The sequence below is a fragment of the Rhincodon typus genome, chromosome 18, assembly GCF_021869965.1.
Source record: "Rhincodon typus isolate 14 chromosome 18, sRhiTyp1.1, whole genome shotgun sequence".
In the NCBI taxonomy this organism is placed as follows: Eukaryota; Metazoa; Chordata; class Chondrichthyes; order Orectolobiformes; family Rhincodontidae; genus Rhincodon; species Rhincodon typus.
The window spans coordinates 32333140-32352684 of NC_063349.1; the positions used below are offsets into that span (position 1 = coordinate 32333140).

General features: G+C 37.0%; 1 protein-coding gene across 1 annotated transcript in view; it reads right to left on the reverse strand.

The window, feature by feature from the left end:
- Window positions 1–1842: 1842 nt before the first annotated feature.
- The window catches only part of LOC109917719 (ankyrin repeat, SAM and basic leucine zipper domain-containing protein 1), a 108936-nt gene continuing 91233 nt past the window's right edge, over window positions 1843–19545 (reverse strand). The window contains exons 6-8 of the mRNA XM_048607905.1: window positions 10781–10886; window positions 9544–9657; window positions 1843–2202 (exon numbers count right to left, since the gene is read on the reverse strand). Of these exons, the coding sequence (XP_048463862.1) occupies window positions 2053–2202; window positions 9544–9657; window positions 10781–10886 (370 nt within the window). The 3' untranslated portion in view covers window positions 1843–2052. The remainder of the gene's footprint in view (window positions 2203–9543; window positions 9658–10780; window positions 10887–19545) is intronic.

A 19545-nucleotide genomic window follows, 5' to 3' on the forward strand; every position in this document is an offset into this window, starting at 1 on the left:
GGCCTTGTTACCACATAGCCTGCCACTACACACACACTGTTATTAGTCACTAACAGTCCCCATTAACAACTATTCACCCTCCCAGCCTGATCGTTAGCAACTCCTTTGTCAGTCCAACTGTCTTGCTCTCTCTTTGGGCTCTATCCTATCGTTTACTCCCTACCCCACCCACCTCCCTATTTTCTGCATATAAACGGACATTTTCCCAGCCACCATCAGTTCTGAGGAAGGGTCACCAGACCCGAAATGTTAACTCTGTTTTCTCCTCCACAGATGCTGCCAGACCTGCTGAGCTTTTCCAGCAACTTTGTTTTTGTTCCTGATTTACAGCATCCACAGTTCTTTTGGTTTTTACTAAGTCAGTAGAGCTGGATTCCAATCCCACTTCCCCAGTGTCATAACACAGCTGAAGAATCTGAAGTATTTAGGGGCTCCTGTAGAGCTTGGATTCAAGTCCCAACTTTGCCAGATGTATACTATGCATCATAACAAAGCTGAACAGGTTGACTGAAAATATCTGCAAGAACACAAAATGGCAAGTTGTGGAAAGCAGTGGACAACTTCAGCTGGAGAAATAGATTACCGCTGAGGGTGATGCTTCAAACAGAGGTTAACCTTCAAAAAAGTACTGTCCTCAGAGACTGGTATCAATTCTGGGTATGGAGAGGTTGAGTAGCTTAGGCCAGTACTCAGATTTTAGAAGAATGAGAGACCACCCTATTAAAACATACAAGATTGCTCAGTTTGACAGCGTACATGTGTGGAGGTTGTTTCCGTATATATTAGAGTCTAGGACTACAGGGCATAATCTCAGAATAAGGGTTCACCCATTTAAGACAGAGATGAGGAGAAATTTCTACTGTCAGGAGGGTGGAGTTCTTTACTGTAGATAGCTGTAAAGGCTGTTATTAAGCATGCTCATGGCTGAGATAGACAGATTTTTAATCAGTAAGGAAATCAAGGGTTGAGGGCAAAAAGGAAGGTAGGGTTGAGGATTATCAGGTCAGCCATGATCTCATTAAATGGCAGAGCTGATATAATGGACCAAATGGCTCACTTTCACTCTATATCTTATGATCTTAGGCTACTACTTTTCTTGATATATATTGATGACCCAGTCTTTTGGAAGTCATGGCTCTGTGGTCGAACCTTCCTTGGGCAGAGATCTTGAAGATGATAACAGAGAAATCACTTTTTATATTCTATAACCAAGTATTTGAAATCCAAGTATTTTAACAAAATTACCTTTGATAATCAAGATGAAAACAACTTCAACTGGACCTGAAGATGCTTTCCCCTTGTCCATCAGAGAATTCCTTCAGAAAGTTACATAAATCAATCTTACATAGCTAGAAAAACAATTACATTTATATTTGACCCTCCCAGACCAAATAAGGTCCCAATATTAAGAAAAATCTGAATTAGTCATTGGTATTTTTATCAGCTATCACATATTGAACAACATGATGCATCAAATTTGACAACCCTGTATCAAGTATTTATTGACAATACACTAAACTATCTGATTAAAGGTCCATTACCTCTATTATATCTAATCCCCAGATACAAAGATGCCCAAATTGTAACCAGAAATCTGTAAGCCTATCAAAATTACTGTTGAATTACTTGCACATATTGTTTATGGCTGTAATCTAATAATAATATTTTGGAATGACAAGTTTTCTTTTTGATATCTAACACTGATTTAACTTCTGAATGAAAAAGTGTCACACGGGGGTCTCATCATTTGAAGGCTCATGTAGAAAAGTATGAAAAACCTCCTGGGCAAGAAAATATATTGAGTATACGCAGCTTGTTTTAATATAAGAACAATGTGGTATTCAGAATAACAACAATTATTTACAAGTATTTCCATCTCAGATACAGTATCAGTAATTCAAGTGTTCTTTTAAATGGCACCATTGTTTTAACTTCAACAAAAATACAGTTATTGGAAAATAGTAGCACTCTTCTATAAGCAGATTGATGCCAAGAAACAAAAATCTTTCAAATAAGTAAAACCAAAAATCAAAGAAAACTTTAATTTCCAGCTTAATTTCTCAGAACACGTAGTTTTATGAGGGAATAAATAAATCCAGTTCCAAAGAGCCCAATTGCTACTTTCTTCAAGAATTGATTGGGACGGAAGTAACTTTGCAATGCTGGTACCCGACTGGGAGCTTGCTCTTGGTCATTCTGCAACTAAAATGGAAAAATACGATTAAAACAGTGTTTTTAAGAATTGTGTATATACAAATCTCCTTGAAAAACCTGAATGTTAAGGTTTAATATTAAATCAGCATGAGCTCAGGAGGTTGATCAAAGATTTTTCAATTGAATTAATTTCATGAAATGCATTATAATTTCATTAGAGACTGATAAATACTTTGAATTCTTTTTTCTGAAGTTAACTGAAAGACTGACTCAAGATTTCACATTTTCAGACTTTTACTGTAGCATGTGACAAAATTATATTTTTGTGGATAACGATACTTTAAAATTACAGAAAAGAAAATTGCCCTTTGATAACCATTACACTCTCAGTGGAATTACTGCCCTTACAGCAATGGCCCACAGTTGCTCTCGCTTCAAGTGGGTTGCTGTACCTTCACTTCACTAGATAGTAACCATAAGTGATGAGATACTTTCATCTGGCTTGACAGCTTCTTAAATTCACCATCGACAGTAAAGCTTATTCCAATGACACTTCTTCTCTGGCATTTCTGACAGGTGATCATTGCCCTCCTACATCCATTTGAGGAGCTGAAACCCCTGCAACCTCACCTCTCTGTTGACCACACGGAAATCTTAGTCCATTTATGGTATTCATTAATTTGTAGGGAAGTCTGTAACCTGATCTCAAAAATGACTGCCACGGAGAAGAATTCAAAGGAAATGTAAAACACATTAACTTTGCATTCAGACAGGAGTGCAGATTAGCTATTCCTGACCAACATCCTTTCATCTTTGATGTTACAATCTGACTGTTACAGTCTGATATCTACACTACCATTATAGGATTTGGGAGGCTCAGTTTATTCATTATGAACTCAGACTCCTGGCATTGTCTCCAAATGTGAATACCATTCATCACCTTCTGAGTAAAACAATCTAAGCCTTCCTTTGATTTCAACAATCAGACCACCCAGGTTTGCTGTCAGGCAAACTGCAGAACAGGTCACTTGACTCCTTTATTTAGCTTTAATGTAAAGACACAGTCCCAAAATATAATCTCAATCATGATAATTGCGACAAATGTAACTATATGATAAATATGCTCCAAGTATTCATTTGCTGATCCATAAAGTGCAGTGAATATAAATGAAGTAGAATTCTGTTATCTTTGAAGTGGACAGCTAATTGCATTGAGTCATACTGTATTAACAGGTGATTACTCAAATCAATGTCAATTGCAAAGAAATAATAAGCTATGGTTCAGCCTGCTGTCACACATTAAGAATCTCTCCATCATGTAAGAAATTGAATCATTTTAATTTATGTAAATTATTTTAATGTGAAGTGAACAGTTAATTTACTTGGATGTCAAATTAGAAGTCAATAGCTAAAAGCAAACCAACTTAGAAGATTTTCACCCTCATCATCAAAATTTTATGATGAATAAAGCATGAGAATAGCAGAAGGTCAAAAACCAACTTGTCAAATTCTAAAAATAATGTTTAGTCACTGTCAGTGATTTTTGAACGTTACAATACATTTATGTTTATTACCATAATCTGACCAAAATAAAAAATAACTCCTTAGGATTATGAGCGGAAGAAATTATTGAAAAAAATTCATCCTTGGAACATAGGGTTGGTAGTAATACTAACACGTGAGTCATAGTACAACTTGAACACTTTTGGCTTTGAACACTGCAGATCTCGCCTCAATTCTATTTTCTCATCTGCTCACAATATCCCTCAATTTCAAGAGAACAAAAATCTGGCTTCTTCATCCTTAAATAGATTGAATGATGGAGAATGGAATTCTCTACCTCAGAGGATAACAAAGATACAGAACACTAATAAATTTGTCAAATATGATTTTCCTCTTGTAAAACCATGTTGAACCTATTGAATCATATCATGATTGTTTTAACTGCATCACAAGTTCAATAACGGATTTCAGAATTTTCTAGACAATTGATGTCAGGCTGACTCACTTGCAGCCACTACAGTTGTTAACTTTCATTTTAGTCTGCTGAGACCATTCAAGAATCCAGGAAATTTTGGAAAATCATAATCACTGTATTCACTATCTCTGCAGCTCCAGCTTTCCAACCTGGGAACATAGACAATCAAATGCTAGGAATTTGGTGGTTTTAAATGATTTAGGGTTTGCCAATACATCTTCTCAATTGCTATTAAGTTTGACACCTTATTAGCCTCTTTGTTACCTTCTATTTCTGCTAAGTAATTTGTACTTCCAACTTTGAAGACTGACAAAATATTTGTACAATACTTCTGCCATTTCCTCATGATAACTACACCTGTCTCTGTGACTAAGGGACCAACATTTCCTTTAGCTATATATTTGTAAAAGCTCTAATAATCTAGTTTTATGTTCATTTATAGTTTGCTGTCATATTCCAACTTTCTTCCGTTATTAACTTGATTGTCTTTGCTCGTTTTAAAACTTTCCCAATTCTCTTAGCAATTATTAGGCATAGATCTCTTCTTTACAATATTATAATCCTCTTCTAACATAATACCGTACTGAACTTGCCCACCAATCCATGGAGGGATCCTTCTTGTTGAGATTTTTTTTAATAGAATATGGTGAATTACTTCTTTAAATGTTTCCCACTGTTCATTTATCACAATGCTACATTTACCTTTTAATCTATTTATCCAACCAACTTCAACCAGCTCACCCCTTACATTGACATAATTAGCTTTACGATTTTTGTTTGGGAGTGGAGCTAACCATTATCAAACCTAATATAGAATGGAATATTATAATCACATGTCTTCAGAGAATCTTTTACTATCAGGTTACTAATTAAAACACAGTACAACACTAGATACAAAGGCATTCTTAAATAAAAGGCTTTCTGACTAATTTTGCAATTCGATTTGTTCTGTCTAGAAGAAGAATAATAAGGTCCTTCATCCTTACCACATTGTGTTTCTCATAAGCTCCAAATGCCTGATGCTCAATGCCCATCCAGTGGTATAACTATTGTTAGTGGGGGCTATAAACTGTTACGAGCAGCTTTTTTTCTGATTACCAACTATACCGAATGTACACTCCAATCTTGAGCTGATTTTTTTTCCTCATTATTATACTTCCCATCCTTTTCTATCAGGGCTAACATTCCCTTTTCCACCCTGTCTAAATGCTACGCATCCTGGAATTATTTAGCCAATGGACAGATGTTTTTAAAAAACAATGAATACTTCTTTCCTGCTCATCACTGGAACTAAGAAAGAATGGTGAAAATGTCAAAATTTCACAACAGAACTCTTCAGCATTGATAGCTTGCCTAACTGCTCGACCGATTTATCCACATGAATCATCAATGGTATGTGCATACTGCCCAGCAGTTAGAAATAAACAAAAATTTGGATCCTGGGAATAGTAGTTAAAATACATGATGCACAGCTAAGAAATTACATTAACGGTGCAAATGCTTTCCTGCTTGTAGCCATTTGATTTCCCACCATTGGTAACTGATTGCAATTTGATGATTCAACATCTGTAGCAGTATTCCTCTCCTGTGCTACTGCCTGCCAATTGAACTAACTTAGCTGTCTGTTCATTAACTTTTTAATCTATATGGATTAATTGTAGTTCCATACTGTGCTCTGAAACCTCTCTCAGATTGGCAGTCATTAAAACTCATTTTAAATTTAAAGGCACAGAAATGTAGCCTAAGTACAAAATGAAGCATATTATTTTGAAAAATCTTGCAGGTGTTAGCCATGGCTCAACTTTTGTTCCAGTCAAAATCACAATAGAGAGATTTAATCAGAAAAATGTAAGTGGAGTTGCCACTGCAGTAATGCATTGTTGGAGGTGCCATCCTTTTGAAAATGCATTAATCCAGAGCTCCATTTGCTTTTTCAGGTGGGTGTAAGAGATCCTAAGGCAATGTTTTAAAGATGCAGAGAGGAGTTTATTCCTGATCCTAGCCCATATTTATACCTCAATCAAATTCACTAAAAATAAATCATGTGGCCTTGAGGCTTGAGGCAACTGACTTATGTTCATGTTAGCTGTTGTATTTTTAAATTTTTTTATTCACAGGACATCAGTGTTGCTGACAGGGCTGGGAAATATTTCAACCTGGTTTTTTTACACTCTCATGCTGGTCTCTCTGCCATCATTGAGGATCTGGATGTTCATAGAACCTCCTCCCAATATTGGTCATTTAATCATTCACCACCATCCACATTTGAATATGATGGTGGGAGAACTTTGATCTGATCTGCTGATTATGGGTCACTCCGATTTGTTGATTATGGGATCACTTAGATCTGTCAATAACATGCTGGTTCTGTTAATTAGCATGCAGTATCACCAGATTGGAATCTCACTTTTGGTTGCTTCTGGCCAATGTCTCTGATCTGCATAGGTCTGTTGTCACACAACAATGTGAAATGTGCTTCACAGGAAACAAACAGGCCTTATTAATGACTATTTTCCTTAAGATGTGTGCACACATAGCTACACAGCAATCTAAAAGGGACAATGCAGCAAACAAGCTGTTCACAGCAAAGAGAAATTTGAGAAAACATTGCTCCTGGCATGCATCAGGGATACTTGCTTGATTAAATAGGAATGGTAAAGTCAGGGATATGGTAGGCTATGAAATTACAGATTCTGGTGGAATACAATTCTGCACCTGAAGATGACCTAGAGTGTCTCCTAAATGCCCAGATTTGAGCTGCTAAACCTATTCTAGATTAATTCCATTTTGTGCAGTGGTAGCGCCAGACAACAAAATAGAGACAAAGCAAGAGGATGAAACTTTGGGCTGGATTTTCCAAGGAGGTGGCAATATCACAGATTGCCACTTCAGCCTTGCTGCTATGAAAGAGGGGAACTCCATATACATGAGAAGAAATTTCAAATCAAAACCCCCAAATGATCCTGGTCTGGAATCCATTTGGACCTTTATTCTTGTGTCTGTTCTCAGTTCAGGGACTACAAAATACCATTGTACAAATTTACACATTGCTTTTGTCAAATTTATTTTGATGCAGAAAGCCTATTTACAATTTAAATAATTGAACTAATTTGATTTTGGGATGAAATTAATTTTGAATTCAATCAGCAACCACCATCCAAAACCAAAATGATAATAACTCCTAGCTTTTAACAGAAGAACTAAATTACTGATTTTAAGCTTAAAAAAATGAAAATTCTCAGAGAACCACAGTCAAAGCTATAATGCCTGTAAAGGTGTGTTTATTAACTCATGTTGATATTTTGTAACCCACATGGTGTAAAGAAGCTTAGGAAGAGGTAAAGCTTCAAGAAAGTTACTCTGCCGCAAATTCCTGTTCAACTGTTGAAAGTGATGCGGTGCTCCTTCAAAGGTATGCCTGAAGATGACGGACATTCAGCTTAGAAAACGTAACTTCAACAATTTATAATCAGAATGACCATTTCAAAAGACTTATCCACTGGGAAGGAGGAAGATCCTCATACAAGCAATGTCTGGAAAGGAGTGGTAATAGAAAACATACCTCTCTTCTCACTTCAGTTTAAGCATGGAAATGTGAGATATGTTGAAACCATGTAGCCAAATAATATTTTCACAATCACTAATAGAACAGCAACCTTAAATTTGGAGCATCTGAAATGCCATGTTCTTGATTTGACTAAAGCATTGATACTTATTCTTCCCAGTGGATTCCTATTGGTAAGCCAGTGAATGTGCTTGCGTATAGCTCAGGATTCCTGATAGCAGCTTCCAGTTCCATTGCCCAGGTGATATGCTGAGTGCTTTAGTGATCTCCAATATCTGATTTAAAAATCCCAAGTGTCCCCATTATTTTCAGAAGTGAAAGGAGAGAATAGGGCAATCCATGGTTCAGCCTTGGATCATTTCAAACATTTTTAATATTTACTATCTTCCATCTGACTCATTAGCCTTACTAGTACTATGAAGGCTGATCAGGATAATTATTGATGGAAAGTGAAAGAACTATTGATGCTGGAAATCAGAAACAAAAATAGAACTTGCTGTAATAGCTCAGCAGGTCTGACAGAATCTGTGGAGAGAAATCAGAGTTAATGTTTCGGGTCCAGTGACCCTTCCTCAGAACTGGGGAACTTCCTCAGTTCTGAGGAAGGATCACTGGATCCGAAACACTAACTCTGATTTCTCTTCACAGAAACTGCCAGACTTGCTGAGCCTTTATGACAATTTCTGTTTTTGTTTCTAATTACTGATGGATCTTGATTTTATACTTAACAACTAGCAAAAACATTCCCTCACAATGTATTGTCCTGCACTGCTCAACCCCTTTGGATGACTAATTTTAAACAGCAGAGGTGACATTAGCAGTGCATCGCTGATATTTTCTAATTTACACAGGTGATCTTAAGTTCTACTCAACTAGGTTTGCCAACTTGAGTTGTCTTTTTGAGTACTGTAATGGAAACATAATATTACAATTAAACAAAAATGCCTGTATGGCTAAATTAAAAGACTTTTCAAGAGTTGATAGTGAGGCGATGGCCTAGTGGTATTATCACTGATCTGTTAATCCAGAGACCCAGATAACATTCTGAGGACCCGGGTTCAAATCCTGCCGCGGCAGATGGTGGAACTTGAACTCAATTTAAAAAAAAATCTGGAATTAAGAATCTACTGATGACCATGAATCCATTGTCGATTGTCAGGAAAAACCCATCGGGTTCACTAATGTCCTTTAGGGAAGTTAACTGCCATCCTTACCTAGTCTGGCCTACATGTGAATCCAGACCCACAGCGATGTGGTTGACTCTTAACTGCCCTCTGAGCAATCAGGGATGGGCAATAAATGCTGCCTAGCCAGTGATGCCCTCACCCCATGAATGAATAAAGAAAAAGAAGTTTTCAAGCAAGTAACTTATAAATTTTACATAAAATATTTCATATATATGGCCCCTTTAAATGTCAGGATGTTTGCACATGTAACGTTATATATTAAAGGTAAATATTAACTCTTTGTCAGGTTTTTTTTCATATTAATTACTAGATCTCCACATGGCTTCATTCAGTAACAGATTCTCTGCTGACACTAATACTCCATTTGCTGCATCTCTAAATTTATTCCCACTCCAACAGTCAATTACTTTCAAGTGACACTTTCTGCCAAATGCCTGTCAATATGTTGTTAGTTCCTAAATGACTGATGTGGTGTTAACATACAGCCTTGACCTCTCTACCCTCGCATCTCTGTCACCACTCAAGTGTTATTCACATTATATCTGATCTACAGTCTTTTACAAGGACGTAGGGAAAATTCTACTTAAAAAAATGTTTTATAAGCACTGTTAAAATCTACTGATTTAAAACTGCACAAGTGCCTTATCATGTTCCTTTACCTTCAGAAGAAGATTTCTCAACCTTTGCACTTCTTTATCCAGATCCTGAATACATTTAACCAGGTCATCACAGGCCAAAGCAGACTTTTGGTCAGGGTCCACATCCAGTACTCTCTGAAAACAGGTAGATAAACATAGATGCAAACTGAAATTACTGGTACAAAATAACCAGTGGAAAAAGTATCAAATCTTTGGCTTGTTCTTCAAGTTGAGTGCCAAGAAATCTGATATCATACCAACAAAATGAAAGTTTTCCTCAGAGAAACATTTAACACTAGCTATTTTGCAATAGGCTCACTAGTTACTTTTTGTGTAAGTTTTACAGAATATTGTTACAAGTTGCCAAGTGCTGCCATAAATTTTTATGTAATTATCAAGATCTTTAATTTTTGGACCAAAGACAAGTCTTCAGGTTTTGATCAACAAACTATGGCAAAACGTGATGGTTTTTCCAACTCGTAGGACAAGGAAGCAGGTCCTGAATTTACCTCAGCCAGAACATGGATTGAATCCCAGATTCTTTCTAACTAATCTGTTCAGAGGCATTATGACACAGCTGTGGAGCAGGTGGGACTTGAATGCGGGCCTCCCGGTTCAGAGGCAAGTAGCAGAAGCTAAGGATCCTCGGCACCAATCTGAACCACATGCTAGCTATCCAGCCACTTGGGCTAACCAGCTAACCCATTATTGAGATGCCAAATGAGTAATAAGTTAATTTCTGTACATTTTTAAGAACTCAACCCAGATGGGTAGTTGATGGGGTGGGGGGGGGATGGGGGAGAAATCCAGAAGATCCATTCAGTGATTTTGACAATAATTTGTGTACAGATGATGGAAAAAAATGAGATTGGGGTTCAGCTATGGAATAGCCAAGGTGGAATATCCAACCAGCCCGAACATGATCCCTTTGGCTAGGAACCACAGACTGCTGATGTTCATGGGCTATAAATTAGCTTGAGTTGCCTTCCATCTTCAGAAGAAGAGGATTAAGAATTGGATGAAAAAAACTTGATATAGTGGAACAATATTAACCTTTTCAGCATTAATGTAAAGCTGTGAACATAAAGTCTGAGTTCTTTCCTAAAAATTAAAAAGTTTTAAGTATTTTAACATTAGTCAACGTATTGAAAAAGGTATATTTAGTTGGCAACATAGAGTTGTTCAGTTTTCTGAAATATCAAAATAATGTAGATTTTACGGTGGTAAAGGAGAATAGAATATTTCCTCTGAAACATACCAGTTCTGAATTGGTTGATAATTGGTTAGCCACATTCTGAACTGTTAACTTTAAATGACCACAGTGTTTCTTCAGCTTTATCAAAAATTTTGTAAGTTCTTCACTGCTTGAAAAGAAAAAAAGAAGAAGTTTATGACATAAATTATCTAAAACATAAACCAACAGACAATCTATGTCATGATCTTGGTAGAGACCAGTTGATCTGCGACTGGGCAATTCAGCTGAGGGTAAGTTCCTGGAGATGTTGAAAATGGATTAGGGAGCTATGCACTTGCATTTAATTGAAATTGCAATATTGACTTCACTTTTAGCGTTTCTCAAAATAAATACAGGCTCAATTCACATTGTAATTTTCTTAATAAGACATTTGATTTCCAATTATACTCTCTATATTTTGATCAAGTTTCCTAACACCCTAAGAAAATCACTTAATCCACTGATAATCACCGTTTTACATCAGTGGGCCTCCGCAATGCATTAGCTATATATTACATGTGTGAATTATGCTTGCAATTATTGAACACAAATTTTAAGGGAATACAGATATGGAAAGGCCAAGAAAAGGAAAGACACGTGTGTTATTTAGATGCACCCAAATTGATCAACCACAAGCATCTAAAGCTGCTTCTATTCTCTTAGTGAGTGGTGCCAAACTGACCTCTGAATTATTACAAACTGTCTTTGCTTGCTATAGAGATACACTCAAAGTACAAATATTTTACTTCTAATTCTTCTTTCTCCCAACAAGGAAAATATGATTATGGAGTTGATGACGAACTCGCTCAGTACATAATCTGTATTCAGCATGAAAAGAGAGGACTCGATTGCCATTGGCTGTGAAGAACCCAACAAATTCACGTTTGCCGATGTTTTCACTATGTAACACCCACATATTGGAAGTCACAGACATTATAATATCAGAATATTTTAACATGCCTAACATGCCATTTAGGTTACTGGTAATCTTGTTAAATATGAAGTTTGTTTTGTAGCCAATCCCAAGTGATTTGAACTTTGGAAATAAAGACTCATGTTTTTAAACTTGTGGCTGACACCAAGTTTTGAGGGAGAGTGAAGGAATAGTCAGTAAAAAAAAAAGAGACTTGCAACAAATTAATGAAGGACATTAATAAACCTGCAGAATGGGCAGTGAACTTTACTTGCCAATTTTTTGAACTGCTTGCATTTTATAAAAGGGATATACAGGCACTGGAGAATGAGCAGGGAAGATTTACAAGAATGATACCAGAAACTCATGGGCATACATATCAGGAAAGGATCGACAGACTGTGTCTCTTTTGAGAAAAAGACAGCTGGTGGTTGATCTAATATAGGTCTTTAAAAATTATGAAAACTTTAGATTTAAATAGAATGGATAGACAGGGAAGGTTTCCACTTGGGAGAACGAACATACCCAGAAGACCTGGATATAAGATGGGCACTAAAATATCCGAAACAGAATTCAGAAGAAACTTATTTTACCTATAGAGTGGTAAGAATGTGGCATGTTGTACTATGAGGAATAGGTGAAATACCTAGTTTATATACATTTAAGGGGAAGCTAGATGAGCGTTTGAGGGTAAGAGATTGGAGGGTTACAGTGGTAGATTTAGGTGAGGAAAGATTGACGGAGGCAAACAGCTTAATGACCCATTTCGGTATTCAATTCTGTTCCATTCTGGTAAGTGGACAAGGTAGATGGGGCTCTTTTGTGCTCAATGGCAGTATCACTACCTTTTGGCCAGAAGGTCTGGGTTCAAATCCCAACTGTCAGGAAGTGTGTTATAGCGTGTCTGAACAGGTTGATTAAAAATAAATTGACAGGGTACATCCTAAGAGGCTATTTTCCTTGGCAGGAGAGTCCTTAACTCAGAGTCTCAAGGTCAGAAGTCACATGACACCAGATTATATTCCAATAAGTTTATTTGAAATCACAAGCTTTCAGAGTGCTGCTCCTTTGTCAGGTGAAGTGACTTCACCTGACAAAGGAACAGCATTCGGAAAGCTTGTGATTTCAAATAAACCTGTTGGAATATAATCTGGTGTCGTGTGACTTCTGACCTTGTCCAACCCAGTCCAACACCAGCACCTCCACAGCAGGAGCTCAATATAAGGGGTTGGCCATTTCAGGTTAACAGATAATTATATATGAGAATTTTAAAAAAATGTTAAAGAACAAAAGAAGTAGGAGTTAGGATAGGCTTAACTGTCTATTCCAGATCCAAGGTCAAGGCCCTGATGAAGGGTCTAGGCCCGAAACGTCAGCCTTTCTGCTCCCATGATGCTGCTTCGCCTGCTGTGTTCATCCAGCTCTGCACCTTGTTGTCCAAGGTCAAGGCTGTTCTTTTTGCACCATTTTCAAAGACGAAGGGAAAAATGCGTAAATGTGGAATAAAGTACGGAGAGATTGATCTATTACTGCATTGGGAAATGCGAATAGTTCATTTGAAATTTAATTTATGATGGGACACTTGAATGTATCGCGTAACTAAATGGAATATTACTGATGGTAAAGAGCAGACAATCGCCTAGTGGTATTATCGCTAGAGTATTAATGTGGAGACGCTGGTAATGTCCTGATGACCTGGGTTCAAAACTGGAATTTGAATTCAATAAATATCTAGAATTAAGAATCTAATGATGACCATGAAACCATTGCTGGTTGTCAAGGAAAAGCCAGTCTAGTTCACTAATCTCCTTTATGGAAGGAATCTGCTGTCCTTACCTGTTCTGGCCTACATACGACTCCAGACCCACAGCAATGTGGTTAACACTTTTCTGGGCAAGTAGTAATGGGTAATAAATGCTGGCCCAACCAGCGCAACCCACATCCCATGAATGAATTAAAAAATCCAGGCACAAATCTTTCACCACTTAAAAGCAGCAGTGCACAATGCATATATAAATGAAACAGATTTCTAAATACAAAATAGATTGATCTATATTTACTAAATCAAATTGTGTATTTTATATTTCAAAATCATTTGTATGGGTTCAGATAGAGGAACAAATCTTGGAACTGCAGTTGCATGCAATCGGTTTCAAAAATCAGATTCTTGACCTGTAATTGACTGCATCAAAAGGTTGTGATCCGGAGACTGATTGTTTACTGAAATTTGAACTACCAGCTTTTTCATCACATTGTCAGGTCGTAATGCTCAATCAGCCACTTCTAAAATGGGGAACTCCTGATTTAGCAACATTTTGGAGAGGTTTAAAAGTCAATCAACATTTCAGTTTTTTGAAGTAACACTTCTTTAAGTCATCAGATTATACTCGCAAATGGTCCTCTATCATTGTTCTATTGAGCTTTTTTTGAAAGTTTATGATTATTTTCACTGAACCATCTTTTCGATACGATGACAACACATAGTTGGTTCTGATGGATAGCTATAATAGTTATCAAAACAGCTATTACTTTCAGCATTGCCACAACCACTACCTGTGTAAAATTTAACAGCTTGAAGTCACCTATTGTCGTAGTTTAATGTGTTATAAATCATTATGAAAAAAGTGTTCCAATAAATTGAACTCCAGAAATTTACTTTGTTTTTATATTTCTGCTCCTAAAATGATTGAATTCCTGAAAAAATTCCTGAAGAGCTGCACTGAAACTAAATACCTGCCAACATGACACTTCTTATACTTTTTGGAAGTGCATTAAATAAAGTAAATGTTTTGAAATAAAAAACATTTTTAGAAGTATTTCATCAATTAAAAACCTGATTTCACCCTCACTTATATATAACAAAACTCTGATTTGGACCTGGAAGAGCCGAAAATGGATGACAGAACTTCAACCAATACACAGAAAATGCAATTCATCACTGGCAAAGCAAATGATATCTTTCTCATTCATCACTAGTGCAACAGTACATATTTTAGCTGCATCATTAAACAACTTTACAGCAAGGGCTTTGCAGAGTTGGACTTAATGTCAATCAATATTTAATATTTGCTGTGAGAGGAACTGTTTGTACACCAATCATCCTAATAGTCTCAAGAAAAAGTGTGTCTGTGAAAGCAAATGGCAATGCATCAATCCTAAATAGTTTAACTGCAATGAGCTTCAGCACTCCTTCAACTAACGTCATGTTGTTTGTCCATGGGATAAGCTGATACTGATATTCCAGCACTTTAACAGCAATAAAGTAATCCTTCATATAATCTAAATCAGACCGATAACTTCTAAACTTCAAGAGTCGAGATAACTTTCAGAACAAACTCCAAGCTGTTATTAAGTACAAGTCTGTACTGCAACAGTCCTGCTAATTCTGTGCTATACATTGAATATGACTGTGTCATACCAAGCTCACCCACTTTCTTGAACTGCCTACAAAAGCTTCTGAGGGTGAGATGGCAGACAAAATACTAGACACTGAGATACTCACTCAAGCTGACATACCACCATCCACACTCTGTTGAGGCAGTCACAACTGAACTGGGCTATTCATGTAACTAGAATGCTCTACACTTCCTCACCAAAACAAATCTTTGTGGAGAACTTGAGTCTGGGGTGTGCTCTCATGGAGATCACACAGTTAAGACAGACTGATGGTTTCATCAGGAGTTCTGATGCTGACTCAGTGTCCTCGGAGAAGCTTGTTCAGGACCACTACATCTGCTGGAACAAAATAAAAACTGATGTGGTCTCTGTCAAAAGCAAATGCCGAATCAGAGGCAGAGAGAAAATCCCAACCCAGAAACTTGTACAAAATTCATTGTTATATATTACCCCTGTTCTATTTGCAACATAACCTTCAGAGCACAAATTGGCTTTAGCAGTCACCTACATTCCCCAGAACCCTACCAAATACCCCAGATTATGAATGTCATCTTCACCTTGAAGCATGAACAATTAGTAATGAATATTTTCCATCTAGTACCTTCAATCAGCTAAATTAGCACAGTTGACATGAAGAGTAGGGTGGGATAAGGTAACAACTGAAACATTGTTTCAGTTCAGTTCAGTCAAATTAATGGCAATCCTAAACCAATGTGAGTAATTCATATTACTGTCAATAGGGTATTCCTTTTTTAGTTTGGGGAAAACAAGTTATACTCCTTTATTTGGAAACATAGAGACATAATTTCTCTCATGGATTTTTAATCACATTTACTGCAAATGCATTCAGAAACAAAGCTGTTTAAAATTGGGAGACCTAAAGTTTATTCTGCTTGGTGAATAATCTACTTGCTTCTAGATATTTTCTAATCAACCTGTTTAGAGATGTCAGCGTACACCTCTGGAGCAGGTGGGACTATCTCCCGATTTCAAATTTGACTAGTGCTCAAATTCTGTTACAGTAAATTCTGCACCAAGTAAATGTGCCCACCTTGTGGTGGCTATAGATTAATATTAGTAATTAGTAATGAAACAAATCCTGTCTGCATAATACATTTTAGTATTACTTGGAAGAAATTGAACTGCCGGGTCATTAGATGGATCTCCACAAAAATCTAAACAAAGTAATTTTAACTCAAGGAGAAATGTAACGTAATAGAATAGAATAGAATAGCCTTTGTCACGTGCGCTCGAATGAGGGCAGTGAAAGTTTATAATGTCACCCCTCGGCGCCATCTTAGGTAGAGGGTACCTAGGTACAGATACTTTAAGGGTTATTAGAGAATTGAAATAGTGGAAAAAAAAAGACAAGTTTGGGAATACAGAGTTTTAAAAAGTCCAGAATGAGAATAAGAAGTATCTTTAAACTACTCAAGTTATAGTCCTTGTTCATTGAGTTCATGCCCATCAGGCTTCAGAACACAGGCCACGACTCAACTCCCAGCTTGGCCCGCGCTCGTGCTGCTCCCATTCTAGCTGTGGCTCGCTTCCAGGATTTGGCCTGTGCTCGCTCTGCTCCCGCTCTGGACTCTGGCCGTATCTCGCTTCTGGGACTCGGCCTATGCTCGCTCTACTCCCACTCTGGCCGCGACTCACTTCCGGGACTCAGCCCTCACAAGCTCTGCTTCCGCTCCGGACTGAGGACATGACTCATCTCCGGGTTCATCCTGGACTCCACTCTCCATTCCTTCCAGGTAGGGTACTTGGAGACGTTAAAAGTTGGGGTGCGGGGTGGGGTGGGGGCGTGTTGGTGGGGAACACTGAAGCAAGAAGAAAAAAAGAAGAAAGGGATAGGAGCTGGTGAGGAGAGGAGCTCCGGTTGGAGCATCTTACTCTGCCGCCATCATAACCAGAAGCTCAGCACTTTTCTACTGCCCTAAAAATTACAAAGCAATAACAATTTCCATTTATGTTGTGCCAGAGACTAAAATAAAGGCCATAAATGCCTCAAGATGTGTAAGAGATATAGAATAGCCTCTTCATCTGGTCACTCAAGAGAATTCTATAATTATTTCATGAGTGTATATTTGTTCTTTACAAAACTGATGCCATAAATCTGCTAATGAACCAGAAGCTCAGCACTCAACGGAGTATGAGTAGGAGTACTCAGAGGAGTATGAGAAGAGATGTTAACAGTTATATGTCAAACTTTAAAACCATTACAACAGGGTCCAAAAGGGCTAACAATCTTTATACAGCCTTCAGGAGCACTTGTTGGGAACTTCTATTGTATTTATTAACTTCTTAAAATGGAGATATTCCCTACCAGGTACACAACAGATTAAGTAGTTACCAAAATGGGCTTTTTGGAAGATTATTACAAACATTTGCATCCCTCAAGTGTCTCGCGAAGACTGTTGCCAACTAGAGGAAAAGAATCTAATCATCTTCCCTTGACCTCGGTGGCATGTTGTCACTGAATTCCCTGCTATCCATCAAAACCATCTCAACCTAGAACTATATCACCATTCCTTTACTGGTGGGCTAAAAATTGGGAACTTTCTTCTAAACAGAGCTATGTGTGTACGTACCCCAGATGGACTGCTGCAGTTCAAGACCACCATGTCAAGGATAATTAGCAACAGACAACAAATGCTGGCCTTGTCAAGAACAATCACATTTAAGGAAGGCAATTAAAAAGAATTATGATAAACATATTTGAAATTTCATCATGTATTTCTCCTAGGGTTGAAACCATTTGGCCCTGGAGATCTCTGTCTTAAGTTCCTCTTCTTTTTCCCTCTATAGCCGTCCTTTCTTTTAATGACATCTACAAATTTCACCCAACTCAGTTTTAGTTTACTTGTTTCACTAATTCTTCTCCGCTGCTATGGTTGTCAAAATCGACACATTAATAAAAACAAAATGTGCCATATCCTTACTGTTTATTAAATACAACATTGTAATTTGCCTTCACCTCCCTTTAACCACTCCCTCTTTCTTTGTAAAAGCTTTCTTCCTAATAAGTATCAGTCATTGATTTAAAATTGAAGGTAATCCTAGACTGATTACATGCAATTTGTGATTTTTGAAGTTGAACTAATGACTATGCACAAGGATCGATATAAGACTCTTGGAGAATGACTGGACAGAAATTTTAAGTTTCTGAAGTTTTTATAGGGCACATTGACTGAAGGTGCCTTGAACATGGATGAAAAGGAATAGTGGAAAATGTTGGATGATAGAGAAGAATTAAACCCCTCCCTCCTTATCAAGTCATCAACATTTGTGTCTACTTCAATGCTTGGTTAACAAAGATATTAATGGTGATTAATAGTAAGACAAATTCTTGAGTACAGGATTTTGATGAAAGGGAATGAAATGATACATACTATCTCACAATTGAGGTCATCTATTTATTTTTGTTAGCTTGGAAGAAAAAGAGATGGCTAAGATTTTGAAGTCATGTTGGAATACCTTGTTCATACATCATTTTGTCTGAGAAAGAAGAGTGAACTACTGTTTACCTCTGTAACTCAGTTACTGTGACAACTGGGGCTTTGGTTAAGCTTTAGAGGCTACTCGAGGGGTACGAATAAATAAATGAAGGAATAAATTTAATTTAACAAGGTCACAAGTCCGGCATTAACTCTTAAGCAATCACCAGATAACAGGTTATTTTCATTTAATTAGTAGGTATATATGATTTTTCAATTACTTAACCTCAATAATGCCTATTTGAAAGAGTTGTTGCATGGAAATCTATCATAGAAAGGAGGGGACATCAGGGAAAAGTGTAATAACAGTGAAAAAGTAGACTCTGGGAACTGATAAAGCCTCTGAGAAATCATCGCCCAGTGTAGCACATTCTTTAAGATAGAAGGGATAAGAAAACAAGGTAACATAGAAGGGATAAGAAAACAAGGCAAGAATAAGGAACAAATAAAGGGAATAATATTTATAATTTACATGATCCACATTTGGTGTTTCTATTTAATGTAATTTTCTGATGAACTGAGCAAAAAAATTATGAAAAATTGTGATTAGCAACTTTATGCATTATTGATAAATACACTTTTCTCATTAAAGAGAGTTAGAAATTCTTGCTTTCAATCTCTGCTCATTTAAAAATTAAATAGAAATAGTCTAAAATGTAATTCACCTCACAGTGGTATTTCTTTTAATTGGGAGTTAAAAGCCAGGCATGATCTATACCAGTCTGAAATTCCAATACTAAACTCAGCAATATTGGAGGGGGGAATATGTGCCACAAGGTAACCACCTATAATCAATCAGCTTGCATAAGTAGCTACATTGAAATGATTTTAGATTTATAAATTTCACTTGTGGAAATTGTCATATTAAAGATGATGGCCTAATAATCAATCACCGGTAACAGATTGATCAACTCCATGGGTTCACTCATTTAAAGCGGAAAAATACACAATAAATTATGAAGCAGGGATTACAGCAATCTATT